This window comes from Mizuhopecten yessoensis, unplaced genomic scaffold, assembly GCF_002113885.1.
Source record: "Mizuhopecten yessoensis strain PY_sf001 unplaced genomic scaffold, ASM211388v2 scaffold8131, whole genome shotgun sequence".
In the NCBI taxonomy this organism is placed as follows: Eukaryota; Metazoa; Mollusca; class Bivalvia; order Pectinida; family Pectinidae; genus Mizuhopecten; species Mizuhopecten yessoensis.
In genome coordinates, this window is record NW_018407394.1 from 206317 (window position 1) to 221052 (window position 14736).

The window sequence follows — 14736 nt, forward strand, 5'->3', positions numbered from 1 at the left end:
AAACGGAAAAAGACAGAAAATGAGATCAAAAGGCCAAAAAGTGAAATATCAAAAAAAGTATGATATTTCTATAGATATGTAATTCCTGCAGGAGTCTAAAAGACAGAAAAATATTTATACGGAACCTCACTACAGAGAAAGCCACGGAGAAAAGACAGGAGTAAACTAAATGTTAGACTGAACAAGAGTTCTAGTCGAGGCCTAAACATGGCTGAAAATCATTCAAAAACGATATTAAACAGCAAGTAAGCCAACCAAATTTCACACTTCCTGTTGGTTCTTCAGATAAATTTGTTTCACTATTAAAATTTTCAATAAGATTTAACTACATTCACATCAATGCCAGATTGTGGCACTGAAATAATATAATTTTTTTAATTTCAAATTATATTACTTTGTATGAACGGTAATTGTACAGAGAATATTGAATCTGGGAAGTAAGTTAGAGATTAGTAGCTAGGTAATGATAGGACTTATCCATCCTTTAAAAGCGCATGTGTCGACCTGAATAATTCTTTTTTCTAATAACTGAGAAATATTTGCGTAATTGCAAATGATACAATAATTTTCTTACTTGTATATTTTTTAAAAACTTCACTTAGAAAAATAACATCATGCAGTGAAGTTTTGTTTAAGTAGGTCAACAAACTTTTTAAAGGATGGAATTTTAAATTGGTAGAATTATACATATAGCCTTTATATGTCTACCCATATTTTCTACACAAGTAGCGATAGACTTGTTCTATAGGTACACAACATAAACAGCTGTGATGGTATAAATACGGATCCTTACAGAATATCGTAAAATTTACGAATCTTGTCTTTACTTACAAATGGTATGTGAATTTCTCTTTTTCATTTTGAGGTTTTAAAAGTTTGGTGTGCAATTATGCAGCTGTGTAGACTTGTAGTTATACCATCAGTAAAGCGAGGATTACAGGTTTGTTGTCAAGGTCATTGTATAAATCACAGTGACCTTCAACAACATGATCAACTACGACAGTGAGAAAACACTCTCAATCACAACGGCTTCAACAGAGAACACATTTCATCTACTACCGTATCAAACACGACAATCAACATTATTATATTTGTGACACAAACAGTAAAAGTATGAAAAGTTGTATCAAAATGTGTTCTCTCTTGCGAGCTAGCCCCAACTCCCAAACAGTTCCAACATTCACTCAAATCTCTCGCTCCAACGTCCATAAGCTAACTGTGATACACCCCGTGTAAAAAGCATGAGTGACCTATCATACTACTGACGTAAACCACACCAAGAGGTCGTGGGGTCATGCCCGTAGTCAGACTAAACACATGCACTAAAGATGTATCACGTAATTACATTATGGTCGTTAGATGTGTCAATTTGATAGTAGGTTCCTGATTCCGAGTATTTGTGGCCGTCTTCCAGGACAGCGGGTCGGTAAAAGTCACTGAGGATGGTCATCATACAGCGCCTGTCCCAGTCGTCTGTAACACGACCTCCATAATTGATGTGGCCAGCTGTGTATACCAGCACCTGTCAGAAGACAAGTATCAATTACAGAACAATAATAAGACAATCAAGGGACAAAATGTAAACAATTAAGGGACAAAATGTAGACAATCAGAGGACAAAATGTAGACAATCAGGGGTAAAAATACGACAATCAAAGGATAAAAAGTAGACAATCAGGGGTCAAAAAGTAGACAATCAGAGGACATTAATTAGACAATCAGAGGACAAAAAGTAGACAATCAGGGGACAAAAAGAAGACAATCAGGGGACAAAATGTAGACAATCAGGAGACAAAATGTAGACAATCAGAGGACATTAATTAGACAAGCAAAAGAATCAAGGGATAATAAGTAGACAGTACATCATTATCTAAAAATATAATTTGTTTAAATCAACAAAACATTATAAATCTGAAATCACCCTTTGTGTAAATCATCAAAACATTATAAATCTATTAACATCTTTAGTACAAATAAGTAAGAATAAATATTCCAAATGTATTTTTGCTATTTTGGATTGATCTCCATGAGTTATTTTGAAGATTGCAATACATGTATTATATAGAAGTCTTTCACACAAAGGATTTCAAAGAGTCTGCTTTAATTGGTTATCTATTACCTTGAAGGGGATGTCGGAGTATTCCATTAAGAACATCTTCAACTGGCTCACACAGATACGCAAATCACCATCAGTGAACTCATACGGAATGTTGAAACCAAGAGCTCCGAACTTCCTACGCTCAATCACAACACCATGATACACACACAGAGAAAACAATAACATCTTGAATGTCTCTGTCTGAAATGCAAGATAAAACTTTACGTCAACAATTCCTGTAAAATTTTGTGTACTTCTCATAACTTTCCATGTTAAAAGGTCATCNTAACTTTCCATTTTAAAAGGTCATCTTTAAAAAAAAAAAAAAAAAAAAAAATCAAATTAAAAAAAAGAATCAAGATTTTTTTTAAAATTTTCAATTTGATTAAAATAATTAATGAAATTGTATTTAATACTTCACGAAGATAATAAAATCAAAATCAAATTCATTAATGTACAAATAAGGTTTAATAAGTAAAAACAAATAAATTAAAATCACAAAATGAATCATTAACTAAGCACTATGATCTGACCTTGTCCCCACAGGCGTTAAGCATGTCGTCGGAGAAGCTTGTATAGGACTTGAGAAGGTTAGCCTTCAGTCCACGTGGCGGCTCCACAGTCATCTTGGACCCGTTTTGTAAGATGTACACAGGGAACATGGCGCTCGGCATACTGGTCAGCCAGAGGCGGAAATCTCGGTGCACCTATAAACCAAATTACAATATGTTTATGACCACTGGTCACTGCCAGTTGATAATTATGATAATATTGAAAATACTTTCCAGATTTAACACCAGTAGTTATTCATAAAAAAAAACAAATATTTGCAGATCAGCAACATTTTTACTGTAATAAATTTTCTAACACACATTCATTAAATTTTGAACACTGCCTTTACAATAAGATTGGGAAAACTGAACTACATTTGTACATTTTAGCAGTATAAATATAAAAATTAAACCATTTTATGAAATTTTGTACAAACCTTGTCAGGATCAATCTGTTCTATAAGTCTCTCCAGTGTTGGCATCCAACTTGGGGCCAAGTGACAGTTCTGGAAGAACACCCATTTTCCTCTCTCCATCGCACTCCTCATCATAGCTTCAGCTCTTGGCCCCTACCAACCAAATCAAACAATGTTAAGATATTTCAAAGATTGTGCAAAGTTAACATAACAGCACAAAATAACAGACAAAGATGGATGGCAACAGGTTAAATTAGCTGTCAGCGAAGGTATCCTGATAATAAAGTCATGATTGTATCTTTTTGTATTTAATACAAATTAAAGCTTGTTATTGCACTAACACTACTTCAATTCTTCGACTTGAAATAAAAAAAAATATCCAGAGATTTATTTCCACATTTATTTGTGAGCAGCCAATAGCAAGTTTAAATATATATCGCAAACATTTATAAAGGTTCATTTTAACAAGGGGAACACAAATTATTTTTCATTCTGTAGATGTGAATCAAGTAAACAGAAGAAGATTCCTAAAGATAATTGGCCCTGAAAACGATATTACTTATTGGTAAGTACTACGTACCTGTCCCTGGCCAAGAGATATAGCACTGAGTTTTTTAGTGAACCTCATCTCTTCAGCAAACTTGTAGAGGTCAGCAGCAGGATCTGTACCAGTGGAGAGGACGAAGATCAGAGGTGTCGTCGGGGACGAATCTTTGTACACAAGGTGAAGGTCGGCCGTCTGAAATGTCAATTTTCAGCATAAATATTGATTGATGTTGGCGTCTTAACCGAAAGCTTAACATCTTCACTTACAAGGAACCACATTCACATCACATCTTCAAATTAATCCTTCTTGTGCTAAACAATTTGCAAATCACAAGATAATTGAATGAAATTCTTTGAAAGATGTTATCCTGGCACTATCTGAGTTCGATTTGTTGATATTTACAGATTTCTTATCACCATTGAGACAGAAACTACATCCATAAACAAAGTGCTTGGCAAGATATCTAAGACAATATGTGTACGGAAATGATTTCCATACAGAGATATTCCTCCAGAAATGTACAATTATATTGAGCATGTACCTGTGGTTCAATAAATCTCTGTCCAACGTTATTGGAGACATATTCCTGCATGGCATTTGTAATTTTGTCTGGTCGCAGACATTTTAGAACGATCATCTTCTGGAAGGAGTCTAGCTTGTCATTCCATTGCCCTGGTAAATCTTCCCTGTTGTACGAAAAAACATATTATTTTCATCGGGCATGGGTCAAAAAGACAAATATACTTTACCAATAATTAAAAGGAAACTTGAAAAGAAAACACAGAAATGGCATGAATGTAATTTTTGTGTTACAGAAAAATTACGTTACAAAAAACCTTTTTATGGAAAAGTAGAAAATGTCTGTCAGTCACCATGTGAAATTAGTTTCAGTGTTTGAAGCTTGAAGTTTGACCGGACAGGATGGTACGGACATGGGCATCACTATATGCCCCCCCCCCCCATTTTATGGAGGGGTCATAAAAAACCTGGCAAAATATGGGACCAGCCAAATGAATTTTTCAATGAATTAACTTAGAATCATTTCGTACTTTTGAGGATCACCACTGTCAAATATGCGTTTAAAGCCATCCACATTGTTCTTGAAATCTTCTGCAAATGCAGAGAAGTTTTCAAGGACTCCTGAGGTGAGAATGTCACTCCACGATCGTTCAGATATCCACTCTGGGGCGGGATTGTCAATCACTTTGGGTTTGATGATTCCACCGGCCAACATGAAACGCCACTCATCCTATAGAATAAATAACATCCAGCATGAAACGTCACACATCCAACAAAATTTATAATATCAATTTTAAGTTATCACCTGAACGCTTTTATATTTTGGAAAATTGAGTGAAATACAACACATTATATCAAAAAGGCTAGCCATTTAGTGCAAATTATCGTACATGATATATTTGTACCAAAATATAGCATCAAAACATCAATGGTTGATGTTATAAATAGATAAATAAATCTTTATTGAACGTGCGCGCACATGATAAGCTCTGTAGAGCTTTTATTTTGACGCCGTTCAGGAAACAAATGTGGGGTTTTTTTGAGGTGAAAGAAAGCCCACCGGGAAAAACCACCGTGCCATCGGAGAGGTAACAATTAACCCTATCAGACATCACGCTCTTTTTCCGCCACCGCGGGGGATGGAACCAAAATTCTTGGGAGAGAGAGTGGTCTGAAGATCATGCTTGATTGCCTACAGTAGAAATGACGTGTGTGTTAGCAATCACAGTTTCCGAGGCACCCATCCTTACATGAGAGAATGTGTGAAGCCTACCATGTTGATTAGTCCTTTGTTCATCTTAATCCTGGTACACAGAAGGAAGGAGAAGAGCAGTTTATGTTTCTCAAACAGTGATCGACACACATTGCTGTACAGACTGAACGTGAAGTAGTCGTTGATGTTCTGTACTCGCTGGGGAAGGTTGTCTGAAAGTTCAAGCAACAGAAACATGAATATTAAGTTCCTTCTTTTTGAGCCTGAAGTTTTCCCCCTTATATCTGCTGCTCATTTCCAGGAACAAGTAACCCCTGAAATCCAGTATTCCATAACATGCCTATTTTTGATTAAAAGATTATTTTTTTCAAGAAACAGAAAACTGTCAGATTTTTTGTGACTATCTCAAATATGTGAAATAATGTAAAGTAATAAAAAAAAACTGACAAAAATATAATTGAAATATGTTTCTGACAGAATCTTATTTGTCTTTGTGCTGGGAACTCCTTGCAATAAATATACTCTTATACCTCAATACAATAAAATCTTGACGTTCAAAGGCTGTTGGGCCTGACAAACTTTTGTATTTTACAAATTACCATATAAAAACACTCTCAATTACACAGAATCAAACTGTTGTATGACCAAACAAGACTTGAAATGAACAAGAACTTCAAGGTATCGGAATTCTAAAACAATTTAAATTTAGACTGAAAAAAGTGTTTATTTGGAAAGCGGGATACGAGGAAATGTTCTGTGTATTATTGTCAAACCTGCTCTTTCTGCATGTGTGATTCCGCCCAGGAAGATGTTGATGAACCACTCGAGGGAGTACTGGTACATGGGGTCGATGTTGGCCATATCCGCCACACAGAAGAAGAGGATCTGTGTATTGATGGCGACGGGGATGTACTGACTCCTAGTCACGTCAATATCCTTCTCTGTCTGCTCGGCTACGATCACCTTGGCCTAAAACAGTTATGTTGTCAACTCACCGTCACAAACTTGTAATATTATTTCTTTTCTTTAAATTTTGTTCACAATCATTTGTTATCAAAATCCACAAGAATATCTTCAAAGCTAAAATAAATTAATAACGAGCTTAATACGAATTTCTAATAAAATTACCATCTGACAAGACATTATTTTAAAAGAAAAAAAAGGACTTATTTTACACGTTAATAAAAGAAAACCTAATCCTTCACAAGTTTCTATATTGTCAGACCATAATTTCTTTATATATATTCTATTAAATCGTTTATTTTTAACTTCTTTTTCCATTCCTTTTGTATTAAAACTCTTTTTCTTACATTTAACAGAACCAGCTAAAACAAGGAATCCATACCGATACCTATACCTGTATGTATCAATACATGACCGGAAAAAGGTTTTGAAATTAAGTTACATTTGGACCTCTCAATCTACACGTGCTGAATATGCCTGAGGTCAGCCTCGGTTCAGATCTGTGTCTGTCGAAATCTTTACATTTTTAACTGGTTGAACCATATACGTGAAAAGTGCATAGTAAGTGATATTGAGTAGACAGACCTTGATTTCCTGTGACTTGATCTTCGACGCATCCAGTGTGGCAATAAGGTCAACATCGTCGACAGGGCTTCCCTCGGACGTACTCAGCTTGAAGAGGATCTTGTCCTCAATCTCCTTCAGTTCTTGCTTCATCTTAGCGTTGCTGACAATCAAATGGTTCTTGGCCTCCTCCAGGTCAGGTCTCTCTTCAGCTACCACAATACCCAACATCTGGTCCTCAAGGCCGCTGTGATCGAAAAGGTCAAGGTCGAAATTCAGTACTTCTAGAGGTCAAGCTCAGTTATTGGTAAGCAAGATTTTAAATATCAGTACTGATTATCAACCAACAACTTATTGGAAAAGCTGTTTTAATATGTTTATCTTAGACTCAAAGTAAAAAAAAAACTAAAGTAAAATGCAAATCAAGGCCATGTCATCTTAGAGGTCAAGGTCACACAGACAACAACATTTTAAGGTTTATCTTCGATATTTAAGAAATTTTGACAAAAAAAACATTCCAAGGATTTATAATTATGATACATCAGCTCTGTGACAATTGATGGAAAGAGATACCAATGTCAAACATACCAAAAAAGACATCAAGTCACTTTAGAGGTCAACAACACATTAAAACAGTTTGACAGAACCCACAATTTATCATGGCATTCATTGATCAAATTACGTTGATTTTTCACGACGGCCTAAATTTGTCTTTAGATGGCTATCTGACTCAAATCATTTTTTTTATCTCATTGGCCTGCAAAGGATTGTGTTACCTTGGCGACAGTGTGAAGTTGACCAGTGTGACCTTTGTCGACACCTCGGGGGTGTAGTGAGGGTTGGGAAGCTTGGTGGTGATGTAGAACTTGAAGTCGTCATGGTAGGGAATCACAGCGTCCCCCAGTTTGATCACCATGCTACCTTGTTGTTTGAAGACCTAAAGAAAAAATGTCATTTAGTCAAAAACAGCATATAACACACAATAGAAAAATGGACTCAGTATTATCAGGGGAAAAAAAACCTCATTGGCCTATACTTCCACATGAAAAATACTGCGATACAGTACTCGTAAATGTGAATAAAATTACAAATCATTACAAAAGCAATGTCAAACCTCAATATAATGCCCCTAATTCCGTTTACTCTCACTTATTGCCAACATACCTTGTAATCATCTTTACCATTTTCTAAACAATTCCTTTATATCAACCTCAATATAATGCCAAACCTCTTTATAATGCCAAAAGATCACAGTGCAAAAAAAAGTGGCTGAATAAAAAGGTTTTACTGTATTAACACCAGATTTGGACCAGGTACTGATATACCATAACATGTTTCCGCAATAATTTCATTTAACTCATTCACCCCTGAAGACACATTTAAACTCTTCCAATTAATGCAAAGGTTGGAATAGTTCATTATGAAATTTCAGGGGTGAATGAGTTAAAGGTCAAACTAAACAGAAATTTTAACACACTTTTGAATAAGGAACATATGAATTTAGTTATGCTCATTATGACAGACCTGTTTGAGAAGAATGGGTTCCAGAGCAGGGTCTAACTCAGTACTGATGTTCTCCAGAAGACAAGGCTTTCCAAACCTGATGGCGTTCTCCAAGCTACGCAGGAAGTCTTTATCGGACAGCTTGATAACATCCAGGGTGTTATCTTTCTCCTATAATACCAACAACCTCAGTTCAAATAATATTTATGACTATCACATGGTGTTTCATTTCAAATTCTTTTTTTTTCTAAATACAATTTTTCATTTAGTTATGTTTAAGTTCATAGAAAAAAGAAAAAAGAGTTTTCTAAAATCTGCACCACTGAAAAATGCAAAAAAATGGAAATCCTCCGAAACAACAACCTATGCTTACTTAATTTAGACAAGTACATTTCTACTTAAGGATATATGCTACCTTATTGTGGTATACATCAAATTTTGGTAAAAATTCCTGATGAAGAGCTGTAAAGCGTCTTTGATGAACTGTAATTTTGACAGGGATAATTATTTGACGAGAAAAGTAAAAAGTACACAAAAATACATGCAAAAATATCACCAGATAATTCTAAACAATTAGACAATGCTAACTGAAACAGTTGTTAGGGGGAGATCACTCTAACACAAATCAAGGGTGTAATGTGTAAAGTACCATTTATCCTTAACAGCTAGATCTTTTTTTCTCAAAATACAAATGCAAATCAAGCAACAATATGTATTATGGATAAAACCGTACCATGTTTTTAACCCATCGGTTGGCCTGGCCCTGGGGGTCAATGAAGAGCGGCCAACGCTGAGCGTACTGAACAATGACACCATTCTCCACTGACAAGTTATCCTTTGGAAGACCAGCAATCTGCCAGCTCCGGATTTTCACGGGATCACTGAGACAGGCAACAATCGTAGGATCGTCTGTCCTTGGCACTTTTAGCTCGTCTAACTTTTCCACCCATTTTTTCTCCATGCTTAGTCTGTACTCACCCTGTACAAAGTAGAAAAATATTTATTTCAAAATTTCCTTTTTATTTCAGTCAAGAAGTTTGTATGAATATTTTCCTAGATTTAACAAGTGTCACAAAGAAAGTCTCTGGTAGTCATGAAGATTTGAGTATTTTAGTAACAGACAATGTTTACCGAGAAGGGTCCGAGATATGCCACATAACCAGCGGCCACGAGAACATCTCCCACATAGTTATCGATGATTTTCTCCAGCCTCTGGACCGATTCCTTCCACCTCTCCTTCTCATCAGCTAGTCCTCCGATCAGCTAAAACACAAAAATCAATCAGTAATCTGTCAATCAATCAATCAATCAATAAACCAAAGTTTTAAATATCGAAACTCTACATCAACAGTTATAGTAAACATACAAAGGCCGAACTTGAAAGCTAATTACAATTTCATACTTCGTAAACATAAAACTACAAACAGAAGTACTTATATTTCTTATTATTTATAAGGAAAGAAATTTTCTTATAAGTACTCATAAATGTTTCACAGTAACAAAACGCTAAAAGAATTTCAAAATATTCATTATCTTACAAAATAATGCTAAACGAATTTCACTATATTCATTATCTTACAAATTAATGCTAAATGAATTTCACTATATTCATTATCTTACAAAATAATGCTAAATGAATTTCACTATATTCATTATCTTACAAAATAATGCTAAATTAATTTCACTACATTCATTATCTTACAAATTAATACTAAATGAATTTCACTATATTCATTATCTTACAAAATAATGCTAAATGAATTTCACTATATTCATTATCTTACAAAATAATGCTAAAAGAATTTCACTATATTCATTATCTTACAAAATAATGCTAAATGAATTTCACTATATTCATTATCTTACAAATAAATGCTAAATGAATTTCACTATATTCATTATCTTCATTTCCTTACAAATAACTTGATGTAAATAAAAACAAATTACTCCATGTAAATGAAAACAAATTACTCATTGTAAATTAAAAAAAAGAGCACTTTTGTGAGTTGTTTACCTTATCTGCCCTGCCAAGTCGCCCCTCACATTCTGTACATTTGTTCTCTAGTTCCTCCTTCTTACGGACACAATCGTCATATTTGGCCTGTAGTGTCCTGATACCTTCCTGGACTTCGTGAAGTCTAGCCTTGGCTTCATCCAGGATCTTTTGAGTAAGAGCCAGTTCCTCCTGTGCAATTCTCAGACTCTCCCGCTTAGGGGCCACACCTCTAGCCACAAAGTGGTATTTGTGCATGGCTCTCGTCCACATACATAGAGAGGTACATGCTTTTGACACCTGCAACACGTAAACAAAATGATGGCTCTATAGAGACTGTGATAACTTTTTAAAGGTTTTTCTATTTATATTACTACTGATCTTGACATCGGATTGAAAATGCAAAAAGGCTAACTAGTTCTAAACTTCTGTTATGAAATTTCATGGAAATCTGACCACAAATGAAGATGCTATGAGAATGATTGTCACTGTACGGACTGAGCAGACGGACGAACGGACATGGGCAATAAACATATCATAGTCTACCCTGTTTCATTGCAGGCATAGGAATGAAATTATTATGAAAATCATCAGAGAAAACCATTTCAATTAATTAAATTTTCTAAAATGGGAGAGCTGGTGACCTATCAAAAATAAAATAATGTTTGGACGTTTGATTGTCCCTTTGTATTGTGATGCCGTTAACCTGATTTCACTGCCGTTTCATTGCAGTGATCATTTTCTAAATTTCAAAGATAAAAAAGATATTAAGTTTCTAATGAAGTAATGTTTACTGATGAAAATTTGACATGAGTTACCTTAGCAATGGCTGCTGGCGTGAAGTTTTCATCGTCAATGTAGGATTGAATCTTCTTGATGGTATCGTCGCCAATGTTGTCCTTATCATACTTAAACAAACTCTCCAAAAACCTTCCTGGGTCGCTCAACATGCCCTTACCGACCTCCCAGTAGTCGTCAATTTTCTGCCCAGGCTGTATGCAAAAACAAGAGAATATATAAGTATGGAATAATTCTCTAAGCATTTAAATACAGTAAATATGAGGAATATGGAAATTCTATCCGAGGGTGAAGAATTCCCCAACGAGTGATGGTTGGTTATCACGTTTATCTAAGCTAGTTAGTTTTCAAATTGTAGAAAGACACTAGGTTTATCAAGTGTCTTTTACTATTGGAAAATTAACAAGAGCTAGATAACCCTAATAATCAACCATCACAAGTTTGGGGACCTTTTCTCCAACAACCTTCAGGTATTTTATCCAGAAATCATGTGTTTCACTTTGGAATACATTATTCCTGTTTCTGATCAGGGAAATTATTGCCATTAACTATGAGTATGATGTCATAATGGAAGATAAATTAAAATTAAAAGATAGACCAATGATATAACTAATACCCATGATGTTTCCCACTAGTGGGTAACCAAAACAGTTTCAAAACTCCTAGCAGGTTTCCTACAGTGGTTGTGGGAGAAAAGAAAAGTTAACCAAAGCTAGTGTCACTGTAATGTCGCGAAAAAAATCTCCTTATTTAAAGTACAATCTCCCTACTTTAAAATACAAATCTCCCTTTGTGTTTCAAAAGCATCACATGTATCTATGAATTTGGTCTCAGACCTACTCGTGAAGAATGAATGTAACTCTATGACATCATCATCATGCTTTTTGGGACAAGGTGAGCAAAATTCCATTCAAATGAAAAACAAGAATTCCACAGCAGTGGATGTGTGGCCTGCTCAGCGCTTTTAGTGAAAAAAGGTGTTTTGCTTGAGTTATCGCGGAAACAAGCAAAAATAACGGCAAAAACGATGAACCGCGTTGCTATGTCAAGTGTGGTTTGCCAAAATGCAAAAAGTTGAAACTCGACATGAAATCCGTAATGTATGTTGAACATTATTGCTTCTAGCATTATCATACAAAATTTGAAAGAAATTGATTCCAAAATAAAAAAAGTTTTTGCATTTACTACACAATGCCCTTATTTGGCAATAAAAGGGGCATAACTCAACCAAAAAAGCATGTCAACTTCTGAAATGCGAACTTGTCTGAGCTATATTGGTATGCAATATGTGTACCAAGTTTGAGTTCAATCAGCCCAAGGGAACTCAAGTTATCGCACGGAAACCTTGTTTCAAACGACGCAACCGCTGCCGTTGACAAAGTGATATATGACGTTGCAGGCGACACATGAAGGACATTTAACATAAGTGATTGTATCATTGTTGTGTTCTCACCTTCTCACCAGGCACCTTCTTTGGTTTAATGGCCTTCATAATACACACGGCCTCCATCACCATCTTGACACCCTCTGGTGGCCGGGCCATGGCTCGCACCTCTACCACATCATTCTTGTTCAGCTGCTTCAAACTTGCCACAGCAGCTTCCTGTAGGGAGTCAAAGGTTAATACAGTTAGGGGGTCAAAGCTTAATACAGTGTTATGAATGGCAGTAACATACAAACAATAGGTCCAAGGAGGGGGTCTAGTTTGTTGAGTTCTGTTAGCCCCAAGAGACACCACTTGAGCAAACTGACTTAAATAGGCTTACTGGAAATACAATGACAACTAGGAGAAGGACCTGTAATGTTGAACTGCTACTCTGTTTTAAATATCATATTTTATTTTTGATTATTCACAACTGTATATAAACAAGAACAGAAAGGACCCTGACATGTGCCTGACTGTACCCCAAACACCAACCCCAGTGTTTACTTTAGTATCAATGACCATGATCTTGACCTTAGAAACTTTTTAAACCCCTGTGCACAATTTCTAAAAGATGAGTGTTTAGGATTCTGAGATAATCTAAACCAAAGTGTGGACAGACAGATGAACAGACAGACACTGTAATAACACTTGTATCTCTGATGTGGGGGCCTTAGTATAATACACAATCAATCTGCAGGTACATATCTTTCTTTAAAGTAATAACAACACACAGATTTAACCTATTTGTTTAGAGAAGTATCATCTATTCTACATATGAAAGTGACACATGACTATACAAAATGTATTTTACAATTATTTCATTATTGTTCTCTATTGGAAAGCCATAATGCCTGGTGTCATGCATAAAATGTAACCCCCTTCCCCCCCTTCCAAAAAGTACAAACACAAATCTACATCCATTCATGATTGGTGATGACAAAATGAAATATAAAATCTTCATCTGTTAAAGTGAGGTTAAACTGTGGCCCTTTTTAATGGAATTCTCACAACTCTCAAATTTTCAAAGGTGCCATTACATGCATGTGTATGTGTTGCGTCCATTTTTTAGATCTTGAGAAACACTTAAAATTTTGTTGTTCACAAATTCATAGCACTTACGAGAGCAGGCAGGGCCTCGTTAAGGTCACGCTGGGCGTCGTCTGCTATGGCTTGAGTCTCCTTGGCCTTGATAGTGGCCTGCTCCTCCTCTTTCGACACCATCTCCACCGTTTCGTTAGCGACAACCTGGAAATAATCCAGTAAACTCCTGATGTAAGATACTTATTCTTGGGGACTGAAATTACTTGGTCAATAAAAGTCTGAATAACTTCTTTATCAGAATTTTCCCAGAAAGCTGCTGGTCTTGGGACAACACAATATGGATATGTCAACACAATTTTTTTTTAACTGATATTTCAGAGATTTCTTCCCAGGAAGACTAATCCAATCTGAATTCTTGAAAGCCAAAATTGAAATTTGAATCAAATTTCTATGGGAATGATGACTTGCTCCCTTTTCAATACTTATTGAAAGCTTATCACATCAAATTCTAAGTGAATCTTTTAATTTATAAAAACATTTTCATAATTATCTTCCAAATCACATTTTTGAGAAGTTTTACAGTCACAGAGTCCATTTCTGTGAATAAAAATGTGTGCCATACAATATGTTACAAGGAAATTTTGAATTGAAATATGATATTTCAATTTATAATAGACTTTCATTATATATCTCCCAGTATTTACGTCGGAGACAAAAATTAACATACAATTTTTTTGAGAGGGAGACAAAATTAAGGAGGGAGCTTACTGGTAATTGCAGGCACTCACCCTGTTCCCAGAACATCTGCCAAAGTGGGGAGGGGGCTTATTTGCGAGAGGGGGGTTATTTGCGGTCAAATACAGTTACTTCTTCACAGCCACTTACCGTGTCCTTAGAGATTTGTTCCATGGTTTGGATGGATTCCTTCACTGCATCCTCCAGCAGGGGTTTCATGGTTGCCAACTCGGACGAAAGTTTGTCCACCTCATCAGCAGTGGTCAACAACTGTCAAAGGTCAATTTTTGATTCTTTTTTTAACAAATCCTGTCTTTGGCATGTTTAAATGTAACCATTTTGTTATCTTACTGTTTTATTTCTCCTGAA

General features: G+C 35.5%; 1 protein-coding gene across 7 annotated transcripts in view; it reads right to left on the reverse strand.

Moving 5' to 3' along the window:
* Window positions 1-14736, reverse strand: part of LOC110455083 (dynein heavy chain 1, axonemal-like) — a 93328-nt gene that overhangs the window by 21928 nt on the left and 56664 nt on the right. For all 7 annotated transcript variants that reach the window (XM_021505022.1, XM_021505020.1, XM_021505021.1 and 4 more), the window contains 19 exons: window positions 14518-14637; window positions 13711-13836; window positions 12619-12768; window positions 11186-11359; window positions 10389-10667; window positions 9506-9637; window positions 9108-9353; window positions 8396-8545; window positions 7648-7808; window positions 6893-7118; window positions 6118-6313; window positions 5405-5556; window positions 4662-4861; window positions 4154-4298; window positions 3646-3804; window positions 3087-3218; window positions 2632-2805; window positions 2120-2299; window positions 1346-1522 (listed from right to left, as the gene is read on the reverse strand). In XM_021505022.1, the coding sequence (XP_021360697.1) occupies window positions 1346-1522; window positions 2120-2299; window positions 2632-2805; window positions 3087-3218; window positions 3646-3804; window positions 4154-4298; window positions 4662-4861; window positions 5405-5556; window positions 6118-6313; window positions 6893-7118; window positions 7648-7808; window positions 8396-8545; window positions 9108-9353; window positions 9506-9637; window positions 10389-10667; window positions 11186-11359; window positions 12619-12768; window positions 13711-13836; window positions 14518-14637 (3279 nt within the window). The remainder of the gene's footprint in view (window positions 1-1345; window positions 1523-2119; window positions 2300-2631; window positions 2806-3086; window positions 3219-3645; window positions 3805-4153; window positions 4299-4661; window positions 4862-5404; window positions 5557-6117; window positions 6314-6892; window positions 7119-7647; window positions 7809-8395; window positions 8546-9107; window positions 9354-9505; window positions 9638-10388; window positions 10668-11185; window positions 11360-12618; window positions 12769-13710; window positions 13837-14517; window positions 14638-14736) is intronic.